The sequence below is a fragment of the Mytilus trossulus genome, chromosome 2, assembly GCF_036588685.1.
Source record: "Mytilus trossulus isolate FHL-02 chromosome 2, PNRI_Mtr1.1.1.hap1, whole genome shotgun sequence".
NCBI lineage: Eukaryota > Metazoa > Mollusca > Bivalvia > Mytilida > Mytilidae > Mytilus > Mytilus trossulus.
The window spans coordinates 80372184-80399637 of record NC_086374.1 but is presented as its reverse complement, the minus strand read 5'-3'; the positions used below and the strand labels follow the sequence as shown (position 1 = coordinate 80399637).

At 31.7% G+C, this 27454-nt stretch overlaps 1 protein-coding gene across 1 annotated transcript; it reads left to right on the top strand.

Annotated features, from left to right (window-relative positions):
• The first annotated feature begins 98 nt into the window (after positions 1–98).
• LOC134708095 (protein GPR107-like) lies at positions 99–26567 on the top strand. Its single transcript, XM_063568397.1, has 15 exons — positions 99–230; positions 4068–4196; positions 4493–4543; positions 5865–5983; positions 7634–8045; positions 10453–10557; positions 11445–11578; positions 12351–12426; positions 13291–13364; positions 14031–14148; positions 14674–14804; positions 18136–18233; positions 20958–21001; positions 21917–22077; positions 22428–26567. Exons 1-15 carry the CDS (start codon positions 144–146, stop codon positions 22531–22533), a joined length of 1845 nt encoding a protein of 614 aa, XP_063424467.1. The 5' UTR covers positions 99–143; the 3' UTR covers positions 22534–26567.
• Positions 26568–27454: the final 887 nt, after the last annotated feature.

Sequence of the window (27454 nt, the reverse complement as noted above, 5' to 3'; positions counted from 1 at the left end):
TTTTACAGAAATAACAGTACGATGTTGTCTCTCCTATATGTATAGTATTTTGTGGAATTTACTTAAACTCGCTAATTTATATCGACCAATGGAAAGAACTGTTACAGATTGGAATTACAGAAGCTAAAGTAGTATAGACAAACATGACGATGACAGTCTTTAAGCTAACTGTTTTTATAGCTTTTTGTGTTTCTTATAGTCAGTGTAGAATACATGAGCTGGAATTAGAGGTACATGTAATTCATTGTGTTTCTGTTTCTTGATGTGACAGATTGACATTTAAAATGTCATTTTCAACACTCCTAAATTCCATCAAGACAAAAAATGTAAACAAAATAAAATTTTGGACTGCTATTTACTATTGGACTGTTTTTGTTTTTTTTTTGGGGGGGGGGGGAGATCAATTTGCAACAGCATAGTATACAGTCAAGGGTCGAATCCGGTCTGTCCGCCCTGATTCTGGTTCGCCCTAGTTTCTGTTCGCCTTAAAACCTGTTAGCCCCGAGTCTGTTCACCCTGATTTTATTTTTTATTATAGTGTTGCGTTGTGTGTATATATAATATAATTGAAAGTGTTGAAGTCAGTTTACAATTTGGCTGAATATTAAGGATGTATCATGTTGTTTATAGCTAGCTGCTACTAGGTTATAAGTTTCTGTACATTTCAGGACTATTTAATATTTAAGAATAGTGTTGCGTTGTGTGTACATAATTGAATGTGTTGAAGTCAGTCTACAATTTGGCTGAATATTTACGATGTATCATGTTGTTTATAGCTAGCTGCTACAAGGTACATTTCGGGACTACAAGATATTGTGACTTCAAGGTATTGGCAAGCAGTGGCGGATCCAGAACTTTTCATAAGGGGGAGGGGGCCGCTGATTGACCTAAGAGGGGGCCCTCTCAAGTCATGCTTCAGTGATTCCCTATATAAACAACAAAATTTTCCCACAACAGTGATTAAAAGTAATTATAAAATGAAGTGTAACAATGCAGCCAAGAATTTTATTTAATTACTATAAATTTTGCAAATATCCTGTATTTAACTTTTAATAGATATACATTAGTGTTGTCAAATCGTACACTTTTGCCTAACCGGTTACTCGGATAATCGTTCGACCGTTTAAATCGTTTTGTTTAAAGTCTTATCTTAGTACCCTACACACAGATGATAGATATAAGGTGTGGTATGAGTGTAATTGTGACAACTTCATACATGTGATTCTGTCGGCGGGAGTTAAAATCTCCCGCTTTTCAGACCCTCTTCCGTCCCTCCCGTTTAAATTTGAAATCTTCCGCTTTTTGATAATGTCAATCTCCAAAAAAAATCAGTAGAAATTTCTGTTTACAAAATAGATACAGACAGAGAAAAAGTCTGAGAAACTCTAAATTGATATGGGAAAAGTCCGAGAAAATCAAAAAAGGTAAATAGGAAAATAGCCTGGAGTAATCAATGAAGGTGTTAAGGATTAGACTGTATATACAACAATAAAAGATTATTGGCATTTACCTAGTAATCAACTAGCTAGTACATGTCTGGATGATTAAAAGTGAAATACAAATGTACTGACAATGGAACAGTTGTATAAACATCGACTTTAATAAATTTTGATGCTGTTGAAAACATGGAACAGACTTAGTTTATACTAAACCTCAAAGACAATGAAATCAACTCAAATATGATATGTCTTCCATCTGGTCCAATGGAATACCCAAATAAGTGTGTTTGTCTTATTATATTTGACAAAATGCAAACTGTATGCTATCCCCAAATACATGTACCCCAGCATTAAATTAAAGAAGACACAGTATCTAGCCAAATTAGAAAATGGTGCAAGTCCAGTGCCAAGGGTCAAGACCATGCTTACTACACTTCATGCAAAGCTGACTATGGTGGCCCTAATTACTTGACCAAAAACTAGAGACAGCTACCCACCAGAAAGCCCACAACATTATCAATTCAACACCTTCTGTTACAAACATGTTCAGTAGGGGTACAAAAGTTGCTAATGTGGTCAAAGCAGATGTACTTTTTGCCAACAATGTATGATGGCTGATCACTTTATCTTGAACTATATAAAATTATGATGAATAAATATTTGAACCCCCTTTATCTTCTATTTTACTAAGTAAAATTGCTATGTAGGTATGGAATAATTGTTATGTTTTAACAAAAAAGGAAGACATGCAGTTTAAACACGCACAAAAAAATATTGCGTATGTCGATAAAAAGGTTGATAAAAAATCTCCAGTTATGAGGTCCAAACTCCAGCTGAAAATTTCCAAATCTCCAGTTGTGGCTTGACAACTCTGTCCCATGTCTGCAACTTCCATCAAAGTCATAAATTTAGGTTTTTTTTTTAATTGTCCTTTGGCATTATACGGCTGGTCTGTTAGGATTCCTTGCGAAGTTTGACTTCAAATCATCAAATACACAGTATCAACTATGACATTTGTACCAACTTCAAATTGAAAAATAAAGAAAAACTTCTTGATCTCAAAGAATTGAATATGTCTGAAACCGATAATTCTTTTCTTTTCTCTTGTTGTCTCTGAAAATAATGTGGAGTGTTTCAATTTTAAATGATTTAGCATGTTACCAGTACTATCACGTATAAATTCAAATTGGTTTGCATTTCACAATTTTTTAGTTAGCATTTCGTTTAAAGTATGACTAAGCCCTGCACGACAGTGCAGATGTAGGTCTACACAATATTATATAAAAATGAAATAATGAGGAAAATCGTAAAACTTAATCGTATTATTGTTAAATAAACATGTATACTAGTTATGTTTCCTTAAGATCTTGCCCCGAGCTGAGAGACAAGTTTAAATTAATTTTATGATTTTTGGATTAACAAAAGCAATCAATAGACTATCAAAATTGAAAAAAGTCCGGTTACCAGTTAGCGTTTTTGGTATTCGGTATTCGGTGGTTCGACCGGTTCACCGTTGACAACACTTATATACATACATTTCAATATATCATGAATATCATAACTGAATATAGGGCGAACGAACCCAGGGCGAACGGACTTTCAGGGCGAACAAACTCAGTGGGAACGAACATAGGATGAACAATCCCGATACCTCAAGGGTCTAACTTAAATAAGTTATTAGTGAAAATAACAAACATGTTGTTGTGAGCTAAATTTATATAAAAAAATGTGATAACATACATGACATATGTATGATACATGTTCAAAGGGAAAATATACCTTTATTTTGTTTAATTTTTCTCAAGTTCTATATATTGTTAATATAATTTTCCTCATGTATACTAATCTTTGCAAAGATAATATGAGGCAGGCATAACCTGTGAATGGAGACGAAGTCTATGATTTTTTTTAAAATCAAACATGTTAAAAAAGAGAAACGGAAATATCGTAATGTTATTGCTTGTTATTACAGCTTAGTTTGCCCTTAAAGGCCTTGTCTCATTGATTTACCATGGTTGATCAAAATTGTTTAAATGGAATTAGAAAATTAGTTACAAATGTATCAAGAAAATATATTAAGCTACTGAGCAAAGTTTTAAGAATTCCCAAGTGCCCATTGAAGATAAAATATTTACGATATATATTTAACTATTAACAAGCATATGTTATTACAGATTAAGGAAAAAAGAGTAGAAAGTTTTTGTAATAACACATGCATGTTATTTTTCTCTGATAACTGTATTTAAGTAAGACCTTTGACAGGTGTATTGGGCAAAAGCAAAAAATATATAAATTCAAACCATATAACCATATAACCATATAACCATATAACCATATAACCATGATAACCAATTCTAAGTTCATTTGACTACCATACTACAGCTATTCTGTGTCAGAAACCTATTGTGCAATGTTGTGTGTAAAATATTTAATTACACCCCAAATTTAGACCTGTATCAATTCTAGATGTTTTAAGTTCTTTGACTACATTTATTATGTTTCAAATATTTAATTACATGTTCAATCCAAATTCAGACCTATATCATGTGTATCAAGCGTGAGTATTGTCTCCAATATATTAAGTTATGTTCCTTTACTTCATGTACTTATTTTGTTATATTTTTTCAGGATGATGAAAGGAAGATTATACAGATGAGTACATTCGGTTTTTTGAAAAAAGGATATTTGGAAGTCAGCATTAGTTTCTTTCGTTACAAAGTACCTGAAGGTGTTGCTATTAATAAAAAAGACATGCTGGTAAATACCATACATGTATTTGTCAACATTGTAAAGTACCATACATGTTTTACATGTATTAATGATATAGAAAGCACATTGTCTTTGCATTGCAGTCTTCATTTCTTTTTAGATATATATATATATATATACATGATATATTTATGAAAAGTTTAAAAGAAAAAAAAGGTATTTTTTTAGTTAATTGTATTGCCCTTGTACCATGTTTACCTTTGATAGAATATATATATATATGTGCAATGCAGTGGACATGGGAACTCTCTTATTAAATTTTGAAACCATTCTATTTATTTCAGTATGGTTTTACACTGGACAAGAGTGGGAGTAGTGGAATTTCTGCTTACTTGGTGAGCCTAATGTGTTAACATCCACATAACAACCTTTAACTTTAAACATGTTAAAGTCATATGAAACAACTTTCTTGTAATTCCATGAATTTTGATGTTATTAAAATTATTGAACAAATTCATGCATGTTATCTAAGCTGATAGAAAAACAAAGGATATGAGGTATCCATCCATGACACAAAATCAGTACACGCACAGAAAAAAGCACAGACATTCAGCAAAGGAACACCGCTTTGTTGCAGTTCTTCATCTTGTAGTCACCTGTCATGCCTGTTAGTCCTTAAAGCATGATTTTTATATTTATTAAAATCTATAATGTATTATCAACAAATAAGTATAGATTATTACATGGCATTTTTCATATCAGACCCTTTATTGGCCCACGGTTATGATATTAGAGGGCTAATATCATGAATGAGGGCCGATAAAGGGTCTGATATGAAAAATGCCATGTAATTATCTTTTTATCATATACTTCAGCATAAGAAATACAGACAAGAACTATTAAAATTTAATTTTGTTTGTCTTTGCATTTTCTGATAATATTTACAGACAACCCAAAAAAAATCTTAACTTTAATTGTTTTTATTGCATGCTATTACAAGCATTTATTTATCTTTTTACAACAATTATCATGTTCTTCATTAATATTGTCAACTCATTTATGTCTTTCAAAACAAGTTTAACTTAATTCATTTTTGCTCCTCAACCATTTAAGGAAAAGTCTTATCACTTGCTGTTTTCCGCGTTGTGTTATCGTTTTTAAACAAATTTCCTGAAATGCACGAAGTTGCATGTGATAAACGTCACGGTAATTAACGGAAAGACATGTGATAACATACTGGAAGCAGACAATAAAGGTACCTTTATCAGCCCACTATTGAAATTCCAAGGAATCTGGTCAATAAACCTAGTAATCCTTTCATAGCCTTATGATATTTTCAAATATTATTGAACTGTAAAATTTTAGTAATATTTTATACAAGTATATGATAATAGTTCATATCAAGCTAATTATCGTTTGTTGATGAGGAGTACTAGATCGTGACTATGAACATGATGAAGTTATACATAGTATACAACAGTATACATGGTATAATCACAACAACTTCACATGAAATATATTACTTGAAAGAGAACCTGAGTACACCATGTACAGATCTTTGCTTTATCATGTGAACCTTTATAACTTACCGTTTAGACTTCAATAGATTATCAGATTTACTAAACATGGAATGGTGATAGTGCAAGCAGAGCATGGCATTCTATAAACACATATTATTGTTGAAATTCAAAGTGTTTTTATTTTTGTGAATTTTAGGAAAATGCACAAGGGAAAAATTGTTTGTTGATAAATCAAACTGGAATACTCAGCAAAGAAAACAACAAGAAGAATAGTTTGTCTATTATCTTCTTTAAAATAGATTTTGATAAAATGGTGTAAGTTTTGTTTCAGATAAGTTAATTTTTAAGATAGTTCTGATATATATATTATTGTTTCTGTTGTATTTAAGATAAATCCTAATGTTAATGACATAGCATAATTTGGGAGTATGAAGGCCAAATCTCTGGCTAGATCAGAAGTCTTTAAAAAATAATTACTTTGGATTCATTAATATTCATTGGATACCAATTTTAGTGGGTATAGGGGAACCATGAATTGAAATGTTAAACGTTCAACGAATTACAAATTATGTAAAGGAATGTATACAGATCTAGACATAGCCAAAACCACAAAATTAAATATCTACGAATATATATTTTTTCCTCAAATATAAAAAATTCATGGTACCCACGAAAATAACTTTCAATCTTGCCTTGAGCATGTTGAGGGCCCTCCTAATTACCATAAAAATGCCTTGAGGAGAAATTGTCTGATTATTGCTATTTATTTTTATACTGTAGCGGAGTGGGCATTTAGTTTAAACCTTGGCTGTCTGTACATTCCGAACTTGGTTTCCACTCTCTAACTTTAGTTTACCTCATCCAAATGTTATGAAACTAATATACAATACTTATTGACACAAAACACTGATCAAGTTTGAATTTTTCGTTTCCATTCTCCAAGTTAATTTTGCCTTAACCAAATGTTATGAATCTTACACACAATGCTTATTACCACAAAACACAGATTAATTGTAAATTTTGGTACTGTCAATTTTACTGTTCTAGAATTATACCCCTGTACAAATGGAAATTATCTTCTTCAATTATGTCCCATTTGAATGTTTTATGCAAGCTGTGGCATCATCTCTGTCCCATACCATAGAGAGGCTCCCCATTTAATTACTTGACAGTCATGACAGTACAATTTAGTAGTGGTCAAATTCAGAACTATTCTTATAAAGAAATTCTACTCAATGACAAATTACCATGATTACTTCATTTATTATATGCTTTCAACAGTTCTGGTTTAAAAATTGAAACTTTTATCCAATTACATACATGTATGTAGAAAAACAATGTTTGCATATAAGTCAAACATTTGCTTTGTTTACTATGTGATATGCTTGCTGGAAAATGTCTTCACCAGATTTGAAACTTAATTGTTATGCCAAATTAAACATTTGAAACTGTTATAAGTTATATATATTTATACACATTTTCACAGAAAATCTAGTAAAAAAGTAGTATTTACTTGAATTAAAACTTCTAGTTTTTATTTGGTCTTCAATTGCAATTCCTGATAAACTTATTGTATGGAGTATTCAAAAGTACTTTTTATTTGATTTTTTGCATGGCATACATTGTTCTTAAATGTTTTAGAAAAACAGTTAAAAGCTTCATGATTAAATTTACCAGAGCAGTAGTGTTAGTTTATTGATGCAGTAAATCTAACATTGATAATTTCGTATATTTGAAAAAAAGACCCCAGCTAACATGGTTAATGACCAAAATTATGTGAAGAATTTTCTGGATCCTTACTTCAGACATCCAAAACTTCTACCTGGTGCTATAGACAACTCAACCTTGTAAATCATACTCAAGGAGACAGCTTATAAAATTATTTCTTACTCACTCTTCTGTTTAAACATGGCATCATATGATTTCAAAAAATAAAAAAAATGGCATTTTTTTTAAACATTTCAGAGTGACAATACAAAGAAACGGCAGTGATGTGAAGAATTTGGAAATTGTTAATAACTTGACAGAGCCACATTCTCCAAGTAAAAGACATGTTCCTCATTCACCATTTAGTGACCAGTCCCTCATTGGAAAAAGGCATAGAAGGGATGTTACTGCTTCTAGTGTTAAGAAGGAAGCGAATAAAGCACCAAGTACCACTGCAGTACCGACTAAAGCACCAAGTACCACTGCAGCACTGACTAAAACACCAAGTACCACTGCAGTACTGACAACAAAAACAGTAAAAACAGTAAAAACAGAAACCAGTAAAACAAAGAAACCATTAGAATCAGGCAAAATAAAAGCAGCTCCAGTGCTTAAGGAAATTCCTATGTCAAAATTTGATAATAATTCAATGGAGGCATACACAATTTATGTAAGTTAAACAGCTTTATATACTGTTGTCCCGTCAGTTATACAGTAAAATTGCTGTTGTCTGGTCAGTAAAACATCTAAATACTTTTGTATGGTCATTTAAACAGCTAAATACTGTTGTCCATGTTGTCGAGTCAGGTTAACAGCTAATTACTGTTGTTTAGTCAGTTTAAATTATCAGCTGATTGGTCATTTAAACAGCAAAATACTGTTGTCCATGTTGTCTGATCAGTTAAACAGGTAAATACTGTTGTTAAGTCAGTTAAACAGTTAATTTCAGTCGTCTGGTCAGGTATACAGCTGATTACTGTCTTCTGGTCAATTTAACAGCTAATCACTGTCTTCTGATCAGTTGTCAGGTTAGTCAAACAGCTGATTACTGTTGTCAGGTCAGTTTAACAGCTAATCACTATCGTCTGGTCAGTTAAACAGCTGATTACTGTTGTCTGGTCAGTTAAACAGCTGATTACTGTTGTCTGGTCAGTTAAACAGCTAATCATTGTTGTCTGGTCAGGTTAACAGCTGATTACTGTTGTCTGGTTAGTTGAACAGCTAATCACTGTTGTCTGGTCAGGTTAACAGCTCATTACTGTTGTCTGGTCAGTTAAACAGCTATTCACTGTTGTCTGGTCAGGTTAACAGCTGATTACTGTTGTCTGGTCAGTTAAACAGCTAATCGCTGTTGTCTGGTCAGGTTAACAGCTGATTACTGTTGTCTGGTTAGTTTAAGAGCTAATCACTGTTGTCTGGTTAGTTAAACAGCTGATTACTGTTGTCTGGTTAGTTAAACAGCTGATTACTGTTGTCTGGTCAGTTTAACAGCTTAATACTGTTTTCTGGTCTCAGGTCAGTTAAACAGCTAATCACTGTCGTCTGGTCAGGTTAACAGCTGATTACTATTGTCTGGTTAGTTAAACAGCTGATTACTGTTGTCTGGTCAGGTAAACAGCTGATCACTGTTGTCTTGTCAGGTAAACAGCTGATTACTGTTGTCTGGTTAGTTTAACAGCTGATTACTGTTGTCTGGTCAGGTAAACAGCTGATTACTGTCGTCTGGTTAGTTTAACAGCTGATTACTGTTGTCTGGTCAGGTTAACAGCTGATTACTGTTGTCTGGTTAGTTAAACAGCTGATTACTGTTGTCTGGTCAGGTAAACAGCTGATTACTGTTGTCTGGTTAGTTTAACAGCTGATTACTGTTGTCTGGTCAGGTAAACAGCTGATTACTGTCGTCTGGTTAGTTTAACAGCTGATTACTGTTGTTTGATCAGGTAAACAGCTGATTACTGTTGTCTGGTCAGTTTAACAGCTGATTACTGTTGTCTGATCAGGTAAACAGCTGATTACTGTCGTCTGGTCAGGTTAACAGCTGATTACTGTTGTCTGGTCAGGTAAACAGCTTTTTTCTGTCAGCTTGTAATTTTAACAACTAATATCTTTCATGATTATTCGACAGTTCTACATCATTTACATGTTGTTGAATCCTTGTTAAATGACAACCATCATCACTCAGAACACAGTCATGGAATCTTCAACATGTTCAAGTTGGGCATACTTATTTGACCACTGTAAATTTAAGGAAGCTGCCTGTTTTTGCCCAATGACCCCCATTTTTCTTTTGTAAATCTTTTACGTGTATAATGATAAGCCATCTGAAAAAGTCTTATAAAATTTTAATTACTTTTTACTAGTTTTTGAGAACTTCAACTTGTCAATGATAAAGCTATGAAAAGTCAAGAGAGAATATTTTCCTGCCAAAATTTCAATATTGACCCAAGCGTAACCCTCCTCGTAAAAATCCGGTGACCACAATACGCATGTATCTGTCATTGATATAAACAAATATCTGATTATACATGCTAAACACGTGCTCAATACCCATGCTTTTTGTAATTTGTTTACTATAAGGTGATAATCGGTAAAACTTGGCTTCAAAACACGGCATTTAATGAGCAGCCATATTTGTCAAATCATAACAAACAGAGAGTGAAAAAAATGACGATTATATGATATATTTGCAAAAATAATGATAAAATCTTGCACAGAGGACTTAGTTTATGATATATACATGCATTGGTTCAAGAATTGGACAAACATAATTTTTCATCACTCACTCGTTTCCTATGACTTTAATCCCCTATCTATATAAACTAGTGTTTTGAAAAGTTAATTACTTTAAAACTTAGAAGTGAACTCCCTTAAGATAAGGACAATTTCTATTTTCCATAACTGAAAAAATATGATATTCTTGTATATATTTATTATTGATTTCTTTGATTATCTTGACATATTTCGAAGTTTGAGTTAACATCATTTCCTTAATATAATTTGTAGTTTCAAGTAAACATGGTTTCTTTGATATATTTTGTAGTTTCAAGTAAACATGGTTTCTTTGATATATTTTATAGTTTCGAGTAAACATCAACAGAAAGGAAGAAGAAGGATTATATAACCTGTATTTCCATAGTTGTCCATCTTATAAAGTTAAAGCAGGTTATTCCGTTGACATGAATGTAAGTAACATTTAGTTGTCCAGTAGATTAGGCAGCAACCATTTGATTTTCGGGGGGGGGGGGGCTATGGTTTTTTTTTTCTGTACAAACTTTTTTTTTTCGCCTGTGGCGAAAAACAATGTATTTATTTCAAGACAAGTCGAAAACAATTTTTTTCTTTCAATTTTAGCATTACATATAGTGGCAGCTGAGAGTGTACATGGTGTAACAAACAGAATTCAAATCAAATTATTTATTCTCCAAAAACTGGAAACAAACTTTTTTTTCCAAAAAAACTTCTTGTTGTAATGGGAATGTTAAATCAGTGTCTCATGAAGAGGGAATGACACACCCTTTTCATGTTAGGGATTCCTTGTATCTTTGAAGGGTCTAATTGTTGCAATACAAAATGTCTGTCCCTGGTCAACATATTCTCATTTTCAAGAGCATGTGAGTTGCCGTCAACATTTCTCATCCTTCATCGATGTCAACGTCTACCTTGCTGGATCTACCTATTGTGTTATTTATTTGTTCTAGTCCTGAATGTACATGAAATATTTGCCACTAGACTACGGCAGATCAACAATCAGTCAATAAATTATAAAAATGGTTTATTCGATCTTGTTTGTATAGTATTTGAGTTGAAATCTGAATGGTTATTAAAAAAAGCATATGAAATCCAGACAATTTAATCCATAAATTGTCTTTTTGGTTTAGTAAAGTCAGAAGATTTTTGCTCAATAGGAAAAGCTAGTAAATGTGGTTCAATATGTTATAAGACGGGCAAATCACAAATAAAGGATTAGTAAACTCAAGGAACATGATAAAAGATAGATGAAACATTTATAGCTTTATAATATTTATATCTTTAATTTATCAAACATAAAGCATAAAATCATATTTTGTAGCTAAAGATAACTGAAAAAAATGATGCCACCTATCTGTCTGCTGGAGAAATACCCCTGGCTCCATTATATTTCTCTTTCTTCGTCCTGTATTTAGCAGCTGGCTGTCTCTGGATGAGTGTTCTAAAGAAATCCAGGTAACTCTTCAGACAACATGAATGACATTGTATATAAAAAAACAAGGTTAATATTGCATCTATGTGGCCCTCTTTATACAAATAAATAGATGGTAGATGGGATATGATTGCCAATTAGGATGTGAGTTTGAACCCTACCTGTGCAGGTGCACTCACCTCCAATCTTAATTGACTAGGATTTTCAGTTTTCCTATCGAAGGTTTGGTTTTCTCCTGGTATTCAGACTTCCCCATCCAATAAAATTTAGCAGAAAATAGCCGAAAAGTGACTTTAAAACACCAAAAATCAATGCAATCAATCAATCAAAGCATGAACATAATGAAATAGATGAGTTTTATCTCTTCTCAGACTAAGCACATTCATATTTCATAAAACCTTGCCTCAGAAAAATTAGGTTAAAATTGCTCTAAAACATTTTGGATCATTTTGTTGTTGTATTTTATATGTGCCAACAGTCCATTTTTATAGATCTATGAATAAAGTGAATTATTAATAAACTTTTCTATGTAATAAGATGCAGCCTATGATGTTGGGAAAGTATTTAAACAGAAGAAACTCAGTTGATAGTATTAGTCATATAATATAATGCCTTTGGAAAGTGGTGAATGTAAATTTAAACAAAGGGAGCAAACTCTATCTATTGTATTATTCTTGTTATTGCCTTATTTGGAAATACAAATGTAGTAATTAGATTTTGTGAATGTTGTTCAGCAATAATGTGTATTTGGTGTATATTATAAATGTATGATGTGTATTTAATGTATATTTTTAGTGATGATGTGTATAAACTCCACTATTTGATGTTTGCAGTGGTGATAGTTAAAAGTTTTTCTAGTATGTTTCATGCAGTAAGTACATTAGAATGTTAATCTTTATATCATGTAAAATTGAGAATGGAAATGGGTAATGTGTCAAAGAGACAACAATCTGACCATAGAACAGACAACAGCAGAAGGTCACCAACAGGTCTTCAACGCAGTAAGAAATTCCTGCACCAAGAGGCGTCCTTTAGTATCATGGTTATGTTTGATGATGGATGAAAGCATTGTTGTAAATATATTAATGTAAATAAAGGTATAACTGATGTATTTCACAAGAAATAATACTTTTAAATTAAAGACGTGTTAACCAAGGTATGTATTAAAACCAATAATTAATGAATATAAAAAAGTAGATGTGGTATGAATGCCAATGAGACCACTCTCCATAAGATCAAATGACACATAATATGGTATTTGTAAATCAACAAATTCATTTCTGCATCTTTTGCAATAAGTTGAATAATGTAAATGTAAATTGAAAAAGTTAAAAGAATTGCCGCTTTATTCATGATATTGTCTGGAATGTGTTAAACACCAAAAATAACAATGATAAGGTGGTTGATCCTTTTAGTCAATTAGCTATTTAGTTATTGCCATACTTTTATTGAATTAAATCAGAAAATAAGATGAGGATGAGGAAAATAAATGATCTCAAAGCAATAAAAATTCTTGCAGAGTGTCTTTTGTTATGATAATCTTATTATATTTCCATAAATTGAACACACATATGAAAATGTGTTAGTTGAAACAGTTGAAATCACTTAAACTTTTTTATGAGAGAATGTGTGTAAACATGTTAGCACTTTACTCCTGGTTTCAGAGACCGGTTTACTTATAAAATAATGATCTTAAGCTTCATCATTGACATTAATAAGGCTATATGTTTTACAGGTTAATATCTATTACATTGGTAAAGAAGGGATTCACGAGGAAGCTTGGGCTGTGTTATATTATATTGTATATTTGTAAGTAAATAATGAAGAGAATAGTTATGGCATCATAATTAGTCTATATGAAGTGCTTTTCTTCATTGGAGCAACATATTTCTGTTTATATTGCAAACTGAGTATTTTGTGAGGTCAAATTTCATTGACAAGAATTATTTGACGCAAGACAAGTTGACAAGACAAGTTTATTAAAAACACTCAGGCACACATTGTGTGCAACAAGAGAAACATAATATTTATAGTATACAAAATAATAAATTGGTCAATAAATATAACAAATAAAAATAAAGCAACCCCTTTATCACTGCGGGTGAAAAAAAGATTTCAGTATTTGTGAAATAAGTCCTTCACTTTCTTTTCAAAATCTCCATTTGGAGCAGGAGGAACTAATGCTTTACTTTAATTGTCACAAGCATTAAAACTACTATATTGTTGGAATGCACATGTATGTGCGTAAATACCCTCCATACTCATTTGAATAAATATTTTGATGCCTGCTTTTACTCTAAAACAAACATACTAGGCCAATTTTCTGACCATCAATTGTTTGAAATAATGAACCAAAATGTTATTGCCATTACATTAAACTGAATGTTACATGCAGATCTCTTGAATAATCTTTGATAAAATAGAATTGACAAGTAGTTATAAATGATTCTGTTTCTTTGACAATATTACTTACAGAACCAAAGGATCCTTGATGATTATTACAATTATATTAGTTGGAGCAGGATGGGCGTTTGTCAAACATATTCTGTCGGACAAAGAAAAGAAATTGTTTCTGATTATCATACCACTACAGGTAAATGGTTTAATTTGGCTAACCACTGCAGGTAAATTGTTTAAATTGGCTAACCACTTCAGATGAACTTATATAATTTGTCTAACCAAAACAGGTTAACCTTTTGAATTTGTCTAACCACAACAGGTTAACCTTTAAATCTGTCTAACCACTACAGGTTAAGCTTTTGAATTTGTCTAACCACAAGAGGATAACCTTTTGAATTTGTCTAACCACAACCACAACAGGTCACCTTACTTGTTTGTGAATACAATAGACTCCACCTAATTGGATATCAGCTGATTGAATATATTGGCTATTGTTATATTAATAAAACTTTGCTTTAAAATCAAATGGTAATTGCCTGAAACCTGGTGAATATTATCCCTCAAAGAATATATTGTTGCACAAGCTATATAACTAGCAAGCTCATGCAATATAAAAATCTGTTCAGGACAATGTTTAACAGTACTATTTACAGGCAATAACCATATATCATATTGATCAATTTGTTAAAATGTCTGAAGTGAATTTTGTATTTTGTAGGTATTTGATAATATAGCTTACATTATCATAGAAGAGAGTGAAGAAGGCCAGTTACAGTACCATATTTGGAAACAGCTATTTATCATGATTGACTTGTTATGTTGTGGTGCTATACTGTTCCCAGTTGTATGGTTAGTAATCTGACATTATCCACAATATTTAGTTATGATAGATATATTGATTGAGAGAAAGAAAACCCCAACCATACTTATAGTTGCAAAAGCATAATTACAGCATCTTCAGTGTCAGCTGTGATAGACATTGTTAAACTTTGTGTTCAAGCTACAGACACATGAATCATCTCTGTTATAACAGTTTATACCAAAACATAAAATGTTTAAGTTTTTATAAGATTGTAATCATGTACTCCAAAATATAGTTCTACAAATTACAATTTTCTTAATCAATGGCTTTTCAAAGGCTGAACCATAAACAAAAGCACAGATTGCTATCAAATTCTGCTGGTGTCATTTTTACAGTTCAGGAGTTTAGTCACTTTATTATGTTTTATGCAAGGGACATCATCTGTGTCTCACGGACATTTCCCCCATTTATCTTGTTTAAAACCACTTAACCATTTTATATTTAAGAGTTGAATGCTTCTTTTTGTAAATTTATTGGGGTGTAAAAGCGTTGACCGAAGTACATTTTGTATGAAGCTCGGAAGCGCTTCATTCTAAAAATGTACGCACATTAATGTTTTAATATATTTTATTTTTTATATTTTATTATTTACAACCCTATAAAGTTACAAAAAGAAGCATTCAATACTTATAATTACATTTTTTAGCTAGGATCATGAACACACGATGTTTATCCAGTTTTATTTAATTCACCTGTGCACTTTATTGTGGGACCTCGTGTCATCATGCATGATAAATGTTATTGTCTCATGCAATTGTTAAGGGAATAACATGTGATGTGCTGTTAGCCAATCAGACTAACTTATTATAATGAAACATACATCTAATGTACTTATTAAACTTTGATGGAATAATGTTCTAATAGTCTTTTACAAATAATGATTTACATTTCCTTATGATCAGATGAAAAGTTGACTGATAGAGGCAATGTGTTATGTCCATTTTCCAATATTCAAAAATCTTCTTCCATAAAACTAAAATGTAAATGTTGGCCAATGTGAAGTAATAGTTTGTTCACATGAAAATCTGACCTTGCAGTCATAAATCTTTTGAGGACTATTATTGTGCCCAGACTCAGCCAATCAAAATACTGTATGTGGTATTCCAGGAACTGACGAAAAAATTATAACTGAAAGGCCTGCAGGTTTTGGGAAAGTTATTTTACATGTTGTTTTTTTTAGAGATTAATAGTTTTGAGCAGTATAAGTATGTTGATCATATTATGGACATACTCATACTGCATATATGATATATATATTTAAGCAGTATAAGTCTGTCTATAGAATATTGCTGATGACCATTAATAATATCAGAGTCAATTTGATCTACATAATATGTGTTATAGTGTAAGCAGCGTAGGTTATGTGTCACATGTAGAAATATTTGGTAAATAACATAACTTGGAAAATTAAAAAAAAAAATTGATCATGATAACATCATATTGGTTTATTATAAAACCCCTTATATTTGTTTATATGTACAGTAATATACTAAGAAACTTAATAATTTGTAGGTCTATCAGACACCTGACACTAATGAAACTTAATAATTTGTAGGTCTATCAGACACCTGACCCTAATGAAACTTAATAATTTGTAGGTCTATCAGACACCTGACCCTAATGAAACTTAATAATTTGTAGGTCTATCAGACACCTGACCCTAATGAAACTTAATAATTTGTAGGTCTATCAGACACCTGACCCTAATGAAACTTAATAATTTGTAGGTCTATCAGACACCTGACCCTAATGAAACTTAATAATTTGTAGGTCTATCAGACACCTGACCCTAATGAAACTTAATAATTTGTAGGTCAATCAGACACCTGACCCTAATGAAACTAAATAATTTGTAGGTCTATCAGACACCTGACCCTAATGAAACTTAATAATTTGTAGGTCTATCAGACACCTGACCCTAATGAAACTTAATAATTTGTAGGTCTATCAGACACCTGACCCTAATGAAACTTAATAATTTGTAGGTCTATCAGACACCTGACCCTAATGAAACTTAATAATTTGTAGGTCTATCAGACACCTGACACTAATGAAACTTTATAATTTGTAGGTCTATCAGACACCTGACACTAATGAAACTGTATAATTTGTAGGTCTATCAGACACCTGACACTAATGAAACTTAATAATTTGTAGGTCAATCAGACACCTGACCCTAATGAAACTTTATAATTTGTAGGTCTATCAGACACCTGACCCTAATGAAACTTAATAATTTGTAGGTCTATCAGACACCTGACACTAATGAAACTAAATAATTTGTAGGTTTATCAGACACCTGACACTAATGAAACTTAATAATTTGTAGGATTATCAGACACCAGACACTAATGAAACTTTATAATTTGTAGGTCTATCAGACACCTGACACTTATGAAACTAAATAATTTGTAGGTCTATCAGACACATGACTCTAATGAAACTAAATAATTTGTAGGTCAATCAGACACCTGACACTAATGAAACTTAAAAAAATATAGGTCAATCAGACACCTGACACTAATGAAACTTAATAATTTGTAGGTCTATCAGACACCTGACACTAATGAAACTAAATAATTTGTAGGTTTATCAGACACCTGACACTAATGAAACTTAATAATTTGTAGGATTATCAGACACCAGACACTAATGAAACTTTATAATTTGTAGGTCTATCAGACACCTGACACTTATGAAACTTAATAATTTGTAGATCTATCAGACACCAGACACTAATGAAACTTAATAATTTGTAGGTCTATCAGACACCTGACACATAGGAAACTTAATAATTTGTAGGTCTTTCAGACACCTGACACTAATGAAACTTAATAATTTGTAGATCTTTCAGACACCTGACACTAATGAAACTTAATAATCTGTAGGTCTATCAGACACCTGACACTAATGAAACTTAATAATTTGTAGGTCTATCAGACACCTGACACTAATGAAACTTTATAATTTGTAGGTCTATCAGACACCTGACACTAATGAAACTTAATAATTTGTAGGTCTATCAGACACCTGACACTAATGAAACTTAATAATTTGTAGGTCTATCAGACACCTGACACTAATGAAACTTTATAATTTGTAGGTCTATCAGACACCTGACACTAATGAAACTGTATAATTTGTAGGTCTATCAGACACCTGACACTAATGAAACTTAATAATCTGTAGGTCTATCAGACACCTGACACTAATGAAACTTAATAATTTGTAGGTCTATCAGACACCTGACACTAATGAAACTGTATAATTTGTAGGTCTATCAGACACCTGACACTAATGAAACTTTATAATTTGTAGGTCTATCAGACACCTGACAGAAGCATCAAACACTGATGGCAAAGCTGCAATATGTCTCCTTAAACTTAAATTATTCAGACAGTTTTATATAATGGTAGGTATTGAGACAGTTATATATATATATATATGTAATGGTAGGTATATATTCAGAAAGATTTATATGATGGTAATTATTCAGACACTTTAAAAAAAGCTAAGAACTAAAAGACAAACAACAGTACACAAAACACAATATAGAAAACTAAAGACTAAGAAACTTATATAGTATTTGGTTGCCAATAAGACAAAATAAACATGTGTATATCTACAGGTCCCTAAATTGCCTGCAACAATAAATGGGAAAAACCTGGCTCTCTGATTTAAGTCTGACACAGTTGAATACAAAGTATGTTCTCCTCTTGAACACAATCAACTGTTAAACAGTGCAACTAATGGATAAAGGAATTATAGAATGACCATACAAGAAAATATAGAAAATAACAAGTGACTTATAGCACATTAATTCACCAATGCATACTAGATACATATCAGTGTTTTTATACGACCGCAAATTTTGAAAACATTTTCGTCGTATATTGCCATCACGTTGGCGTCGTCGTCGTCGTCGTCGTCGTCGTCGTCGTCCCAATACTTTTAGTTTTCGCACTCTAACTTTAGTAAAAGTAAATAGAAATCTATGAACTTTTAACACAGGGTTTATGACCATAAAAGGAAGACTGGTATTGATTTTGGGAGTTTTGGTCCCAACATTTTAGGAATTAGGGGCCAAAAAGGGCCCAAATAAGCATTTTCTTGGTTTTCGCACTATGACTTTAGTTTAAGTTAATAGAAATCTATGAAATTTTTACACAATGTTTATGACCACAAAAGAAAGGTTGGGATTGATTTTGGGAGTTTTGGTTTCAACAGTTTAGGAATTAGGGGCCAAAAAAGGGCCCAAATAAGCATTATTCTTGGTTTTCGCACAATAGCTATAGTTAAAGTTAATAGAAATCAATGAAATTTAAACACAATGTTAATGACCACAAAAGGAAGGTTGGTATTGATTTTGGGAGTTTCGGTCCCAACAGTTTAGGAATTAGGGGCCAAAAAGGGACCCAAATAAGCATTTTTCTTGGTTATCGCACCATAGCGTTAGTATAAGTAAATAGAAATCTATGAAATTTAAACACAAGGTTTATGACTATAAAAGGAAGGTTGGTATTGATTTTGGGAGTTTTGGTCCCAACAGTTAAGGAAAAAGGGGCCCAAAGGGTCCAAAATTAAACTTTGTTTGATTTCATCAAAATTGAATTATTGGGGTTCTTTAATATGCCGAATCTAACTGTGTATGTAGATTCTTAATTTTTGGTCCCGTTTTCAAATTGGTCTACATTAAGGTCCAAAGGGTCCAAAATTAAACTTAGTTTGATTTTAACAAAATATGAAACCTTGGAGTTCTTTGATATGCTGAATCTAAAAATGTACTTAGATTTTTGATTATTGGCTCAGTTTTCAAGTTGGCCCAAATCGAGGTCCAAAATTAAACATTGTTTGATTTCATCAAAAATTGAATAATTGGGGTTCTTTGATATGCCAAATCTAACTGTGTATGTAGATTCTTAATTTTTGGTCCAGTTTTAAAATTGGTCTAAATTAAAGTGCAAAGGGTCCAAAATTAAACTAAGTTTGATTTTAACAAAAATTAAATTCTTGGACCTCTTTGATATGCTGAATCTAAACATGTACTTAGATTTTTGATTATGGGCCCAGTTTTCAAGTTGGTCCAAATCAGGATCTAAAATTATTATATTAAGTATTGTGCAATAGCAAGTCTTTTCAATTGCACAGTATTGTGCAATGGCAAGAAATATCTAATTTCACAATATTGTGAAATAGCAAAATTTTTTTTAATTAAGAGTTATCTTTCTTTGTCCAGTATAGTAAGCAAGAAATATCTGCAAGATTTTTTTTTAATTGGAGTTATCTTTCTTTGTCCAGAATCAACTTAAATCTTTGTTATATACAATATACAATGTATATTCACTTTTTACTACCAACTGATAAATTTAAATAATCTTTACCATTCAGTGATAACAAGCAGTTTTTTTACATCTTAATATTTTATGATGTATTTAAATGAGTAGTAATTGTTGCAAACTCCATTAGAATATTTTAATTAAAATTAGTTTTGGAATAAGGGAAAGGGGGATGTGATTAAAAAATTGGGTTCAATTTTTCTCATTTGAAATTTCATAAATTAAAAGAAAATTTCTTCAAACATTTTTTTGAGAGGATTAATATTCAACACCATAGTGAATTGCTCTAAGAGAAAACAAAAATTTTAAGTTCATTTGAATACATTCATTCTGTGTCAGAAACCTATGCTGTGTCAACTATTTAATCACAATCCAAATTTAGAGCTGAATCCAGCTTGAATGTTGTGTCCATACTTGCCCCAACCGTTCAGGGTTCAACCTCTGCGGTCGTATAAAGCTACGCCCTGCGGAGCATCTGGTTGTTTATGTCTTGAATATTATTGAATATTTAAATTCTTGGATTGGCTAATCTTACTATGGACTTTTTAATGAAAAAAGTAGAAGGTACATGATTTTAATTATCTCCCTGACTGCATCTTATGATCCTTTATGATATTTAATTTAGCTGATTTGCAATCAATTCCATGTTCATCCTAATGTATCTTGTACTGTGCTACCGCTCTAGATTCTACTGATGAGGAAAGTGACACTAAGCCACTGTAAACTTAAGTGTAACCATCTTGTACAGATTTTATATTATTAATAGTTTGAGATTACCATTGTTTATTCTTATTTTGCAGGTAGTTTGTTATATATACTTTACAAGAATTATAGTCTATTTAATCAGTGTAAGTATATTTTTATCTTTTCTGACAATTTATGTTGTTATTTGAAGGGCTAACATGACTTGTTGGGCCTGTTCTTGCATATACATAAGAAAATTTATTTTTACTTACCTTAAGCCTTAAACCTATGATTTTATATAATTATTATTATACCCCCGCTTTAAAAAAGAGGGGGTATACTGTTTTACCTCTGTCTGTCCGTCCGTCAGTCCGTCCGTCCGTCCGTCCGTCAGTCCGTCCGTCCGTCAGTCCGTCCCATGAAACTTTCGTCACATTTTTCTCAGGAACTACAATACAAGGATTTCTGAAATTTGGTTTCAGGGTTTATCTAAGTCAGCTATACCGTGTGATGTGTTTTCAGATTGATCACTTGACAACTTCCTGTTTACCGAACACTTGTATGATTTTACACATGATAGCCAAGTTGAAAATTTTCGTCACATTTTTCTCAGGAACTACAATACAAGGATTTCTGAAATTTGGTTTCAGGATTTATATAAGTCAGCTATACTGTGTGATGCGTTTTCAGATTCATCACTCGACAACTTCCTGTTTACCAAACACTTGCATATTTTTACACTATTAATATTATCCACTTGCGGCGGGGGTATCATCAGTGAGCAGTAGCTCGCAGTTTCACTTGTTCAAATTTAAATCGAAGTAAAGTCTATTATCCTTTATTTTATTGTCAATCATTGGTTATATGATGGCGAACTGGTTACAATAATGGCCTTTTGTTGCTAAGTCTTAAGCATGTTAACATGGTTAAGGGATTCTAATCAGGATAAAACATGAAATGTCCAGCTGGCATAAAGATTTTTTGGAAGCCCTGATGTTAAGCTTTAAATTTTTCAATTCATGATCAGTTGTGAAGTACCCTGATAAACAACCAGTACTTATACACAATTTCTTTTTTAGATTACAGTCCCTTTCCAGTATGAATGGCTAGACCAACTGTTTAAAGAATTAGCTACAATAACATTCTTCGTAGTAACTGGGTATAAGTTCAGACCAGCTAATGACAATCCATACCTTCAAGTTCCTCAAGATAGTGATGAAGAGGTAGAAATGGAAGAAGTGTAAGTTATCATCTCACATATTTGTTAGCCTATGACACCTTCTCTGTGGTCATGCCTCCAAGTTCCTCAAAACAATGATAAAGGAAGTTAAATGAAAAAAATAAAAATCCATCAATTATATTATAATATGAATACTGTAACTTTGAAAACTATTGCAGTGTTTTTATTATTGTGGAAAATGTGAGAGGTTATATTCGTCAAAATTTAAACTTGCATTGTGGAATTTTTATATGAATGAATTAGATTTTTTCGCAATATTGCTAAAATTCAAATCACATGTTGGTTTCTTTATCCATTGTTCGACCTTCATATAACATGTATAAAGATAAAGATATATTGTTATGTTGCAGGGTAACACAGTCAGGAGCATATGATAATATCACCAGAGTGAATCAGAAGTTTGAAGAAGGGGGAACAACTCCAAAACAAAGGGAGAGTAGTCATGAATATGATTGATTTGTGATGGATTATTTGTTATCATGGGAGATTATGGTGTGTATTGTACAGCTTGATGCACAAAATTATATGTAAACTTATCATGTATTCAATCTACTGATCAGAGGGTACTAGTCATACTGAAAATCAAATGCTGAGTAGATAACACTCAAACAAAGGGAAAAACTATAAATAACTTTCAGATTATCATCCTTTACAGTAAATAATCAATACCAATATGTTGTTCACTAAACTCTTTTTGTTCAGGTCTATTCCATATTAGAATTCATATGGCATCTCCTTATATCTACTTATTAGTAACACTGAAGATATGTTTGGCAATCATCTTTTTATTCCTGCATCATATAAATATTTTTTCTTCAAAGTTACTTTTTTGTTATTTTTTTCCATTTCAAATGATGAGTTTTGATAATTCACCCTGAGTTGTTCCTATAAATATTCAACAAAAATATGAATGCAGGATTTGTTGAGGAGAGCAGTAATGTTTGCAACGACCAAAACTCAACATTGTGTGGCAAGAACATGACAATGCTTGTAAAATGACTCATAATTGAATAAGTTGTTATACTGTTAAGATATTAAGAAAGAGTAAAAGAAAATGATTATTAGAATGGCTTACTGATGATTATTTTGAATTGGAATATCAATAATTGTTTTGCAGTATTGACATATATTAATCTATTATTTTTTGGTAGACCATCATATCTTTTGTCAGTTTTCCTGTTTTTATATTTTATTGGAATTATATCTTCTGAAGTAATATAAAGTTAATGGTTTCTTCTGCTTTTTTTAACGAAGAATTATTTTCCCTTTTTTGGTACCTTTATTATGTCATTATGTAGTCAATTATCTAAGATAATAATTTAGATGTTTATAAATCTACTATTAATACAGGTATTAATACAATGTATGAGCTGTTTAAGTCAATAGTTTATTAATGACAGTGATTTCTGTGAGTATTATTGTTATCCTCTCCTTTGTAGTTTTATAAAGTTGAGGATTTTTGCTGCTTTGTTTAAAGAAGAATTACTATCCCTTTTTTTTATTAAATTAATAATTTTTTTAGACCTTTATTGCTTTACTAGTAAATTCTTAAAGAGGTACTCATAAATTTGTTCTAAGATGAAAACATATATATATCTATCTACCATCAATCTTGGGTTAATTTATAAATGACTGGTGTATATATTGTATTAACATTGATTCTGATATACATGATCTCTTCATTTGTAATTATATTGTTGTGATAACTTTGTGTAATTGAAAACATAAAAGATTGTAACATGTGCAATATTTGTAACATTTATAATCCATTTAATATCCAAACACAGTCCAATCTCGTTGTGTTGAAGTCCAGAGGTACCAGACTAAAGTATTTGACTGGTCAGAGAGCGAGTAGTATTTGACTGGTCAGAGAGCGAATACTATTTGACTGGTCAGAGAGCAAGTGTGTTGTCACGAAATTTAGATTGCTTGATATATGTTTGAGATTTGTGGAAACTAGATACCTTGAACAGTGTGCCTTGTTTCCATGTGCTACTTTATGATGTGGGCCATATTTTTTGTCCTGCATAATAATTAAACACACAAGTACAGAAGCAAATCATGCATAAATAAATCAATAGTATACACAAATATTTACAAATAGTCACTATAAATTATGAAATCAAGAAAGAGACAAGTTCTGAACAGTCTCTGATGAGGATGTCTGTTTTACATTGAATTATTATCAATTTATCATACTGTGAAAGTACTTTTATTCGTGGGGTACCAATTTTCGTGGTTTTCGTGGATGACTTTATCCACGAATTTAAGTGTCCAACGAAATAAAACAACCATTGTCCAAATCAAGACATGGAAAGTTCCCCATCTGTAGGTTTGACTACTGATCAATATGATCTAGAGAATATATTGAATAACGCCAATCTGAGAATAATAGTAGTCACAGAATAGAACAACATGCAGGATTATACCCATTTAATTTTTAATAACCTAAACTGTACAACTTTGGATCTTTAAATTCTAATAAAAAATATTTTTGATCGATGAAAGTCAGATTTCCGAACTTGATATGCTAGTATGATAAAGTGTTCATTTTTTATCCTCCTAGTTCTCGTCCAAATGGGAAATAATAATTTCATGCTGGGCTTGATTTTGATAAGAATTATTTGACAATTGATGATACGCTTATAGCATTTGTTTATGTTACTGTTTTCTTTAGGTGACATGTTATGGCCTAATTAACACCTTTAATCTGTTGATCACTTTAACATGAGTTGATTAGTGTTATCACTCCGATTTAATGTTTACTTTGCAATTTTCTTCAATCCAGACTGTTAGTAACCTTTGTTTTTATAGGTTTTAATTATTTTTTTTTGAAAACTAAAAATCCACGAATTTAAAAACCCACGAACATGTAAATTTTGCTCAAACCACAAAAATTGATACCCATGAATTAAAGTACTATTACAGTAATAGTATTAATCCTTTTATTTAATGTAATTAATGAACTTATTTCTAACGGTTTATTTACTCTAGGCATGGATAAGTTTTTGATTTTGTCGGGTGAAATACTGGTGAAGGAGCTCGACAAAACTTGATTCGACTGTATATTATTCATAGAATTGTAAGAAAATCAAGATAACATAGCAAGTTGTATGTGGATAAATCCTCCTGTTGTTTCTTCTGCTTGTTCAGTCTGCTTAGTAGGAACTTTGACCTGGGTAAAACATACTAGTCAATTATTTACTTCATCATATATTTATTGATTTTCAAGTGGAAAATTATGTTTTTTGTCCTGCAAAGAAGGTTGCAGTATGGGAGACATGTTTATTTCTATCAGGTGACTGCTTCTGGTGTGTTTACTGTTTGTTTCAAGCTTTACATTTCTAAAGTAAAACACCTTGATTAATGCTTCATATCTTGTATTCAGATACTTTATGCTACGTTATGCTACCAGGTTTCCTTCTGTCCTCAACCTCATCTTATATAGATCAGTGATTAAGGTTAAAGTTACCTTTCCCAAATACTGTAAGTAGTTGGTAAGCTTTATGTGGTGTACATCAATCTGGAAAGTTTCATCTGACCTTTACCTCATTTTCATGGTTCATTGGTCAATGTATTCTAAGTTTATGTGGTGTACATCAATCTGGAAAGTTTCATCTGACCTTTACCTCATTTTCATGGCTCATTGGTCAATGTATTCTAAGTTTATGTGGTGTACATCAATCTGGAAAGTTTCATCTGACCTTTACCTCATTTTCATGGTTCATTGGTCAATGTATTCTAAGTTTATGTGGTGTACATCAATCTGGAAAGTTTCATCTGACCTTTACCTCATTTTCATGGTTCATTGGCCAATGTATTCATAGATAAGTCTGTTTCTTAGACACTATAAGCAATAATGTCAACTGTATTTGATTCCTGGAATTTAAGGTACACAAGTTTGTTTGGCAGGGTTTATCTGACCTTGACATCGTTTTCATGGTTCATTGTTTAATATTAAGTTTTCACAGTTTGGTATATTTCCATATGGAATGATTGTAACTTATGGTATACATGTCTGTCTAGTTTGGTTAATATGACCTGGACCTCATTTTGATGATTTGTTGATAGTGATCAGTTTATGGGATATTTGTAGTAAAACTTTTTCTTTCCGACTATTAACATAATATCATTTATGGTTGATTAAGCAGTCAAGACATTTTAGACGTTCTTGTTTAAGATAACACTGATATTCCATACTGAGATCATTCTTATCTGTTGAATTACTGTATGTGTATTATTTTGATATAATTGTAACTCACTTTATATATATAAGCTTGATGATTAGTTGGGATGTGCATGTTTTGATATGCAAGCTTTACTACTGAGAGGAGTATTTTGTTCATAGGTAATATTTATTATGTATAGATTGTTTTGTTGTTGAAATTTTCTCAAATGTAATTTTATGTACTTTAAAATGATAATTAAATCATTTAAATTAGAAATAAAGGCTTTGATTTTTTAATGGAAGAGAATAATATTGGTGCACACCTGGTTTTTCTATGTTTATTATGCCATTCGTCATTTGTTATAAAGAGAAATGGTATAAATCCAGGGCTATACAATTATTGTGCCCTGCCAAGCGTTCTCTGCTGGAGATTAATAATAGTTTCTGTCCATTTTTTTATATCCAATTGATGGGCATTATGTATTCTGGTTTGTGTGTCTGTTTGTTTGTTCGTCTGTCTGTTAGTCTGTCCAGCTTCAGGTTAAAGTTTTTGGATAAGGTAGTTTGTGATAAAGTTGAAGTCTAATCAACTTGCAACTTAGAAAACGTATTTCCTATGATAGGATCTTTCTAACTTGAATGCCAAATAATAGTTTTTCCCCATTTTTACAGTTCAATAAATATAGAAAATCATAGTGCAGATGGGGCAACTGTTTTCTATGGACACATTCTTGTTTAAACAAAAATATGCCATCTTCAAAGCGAATAGTTTGATAGTGCTCAACCCTTCTGTGTTCATGTGTTAGCTTCATGAACCATTTAAAAGAAGATTTTGTCACATGGATTGATAACCGATATCCTTTTTGTCGAGCCTGCAAATTTACATGCAGAAAGCTCGACATAGGGATAGTGATCCGGCAGTGGCGTTGGGGGCTGCATTAGCTAACTTCTTTAAAGCTTTAGATTTAAGAAGGTGGAAGACCTGGATGCTTCATTCTTTGTATATAGATGCCTTATGTTATGAAGTGTCCGTCAGTCACAAAGTTCAGTTTTTGAGTTTTGGTCTTTATTTCTAATACTAATTGCAATAGGTCAACTATATTTGGTGTATGGAAATTTTTTATGATCTATTTGTCAGTTGAGCAGGTTTTATTTGACCTTGACTTCATTTTCACGGTTCATTGCTAAGTGTTAAGTTTTGGTCAATTT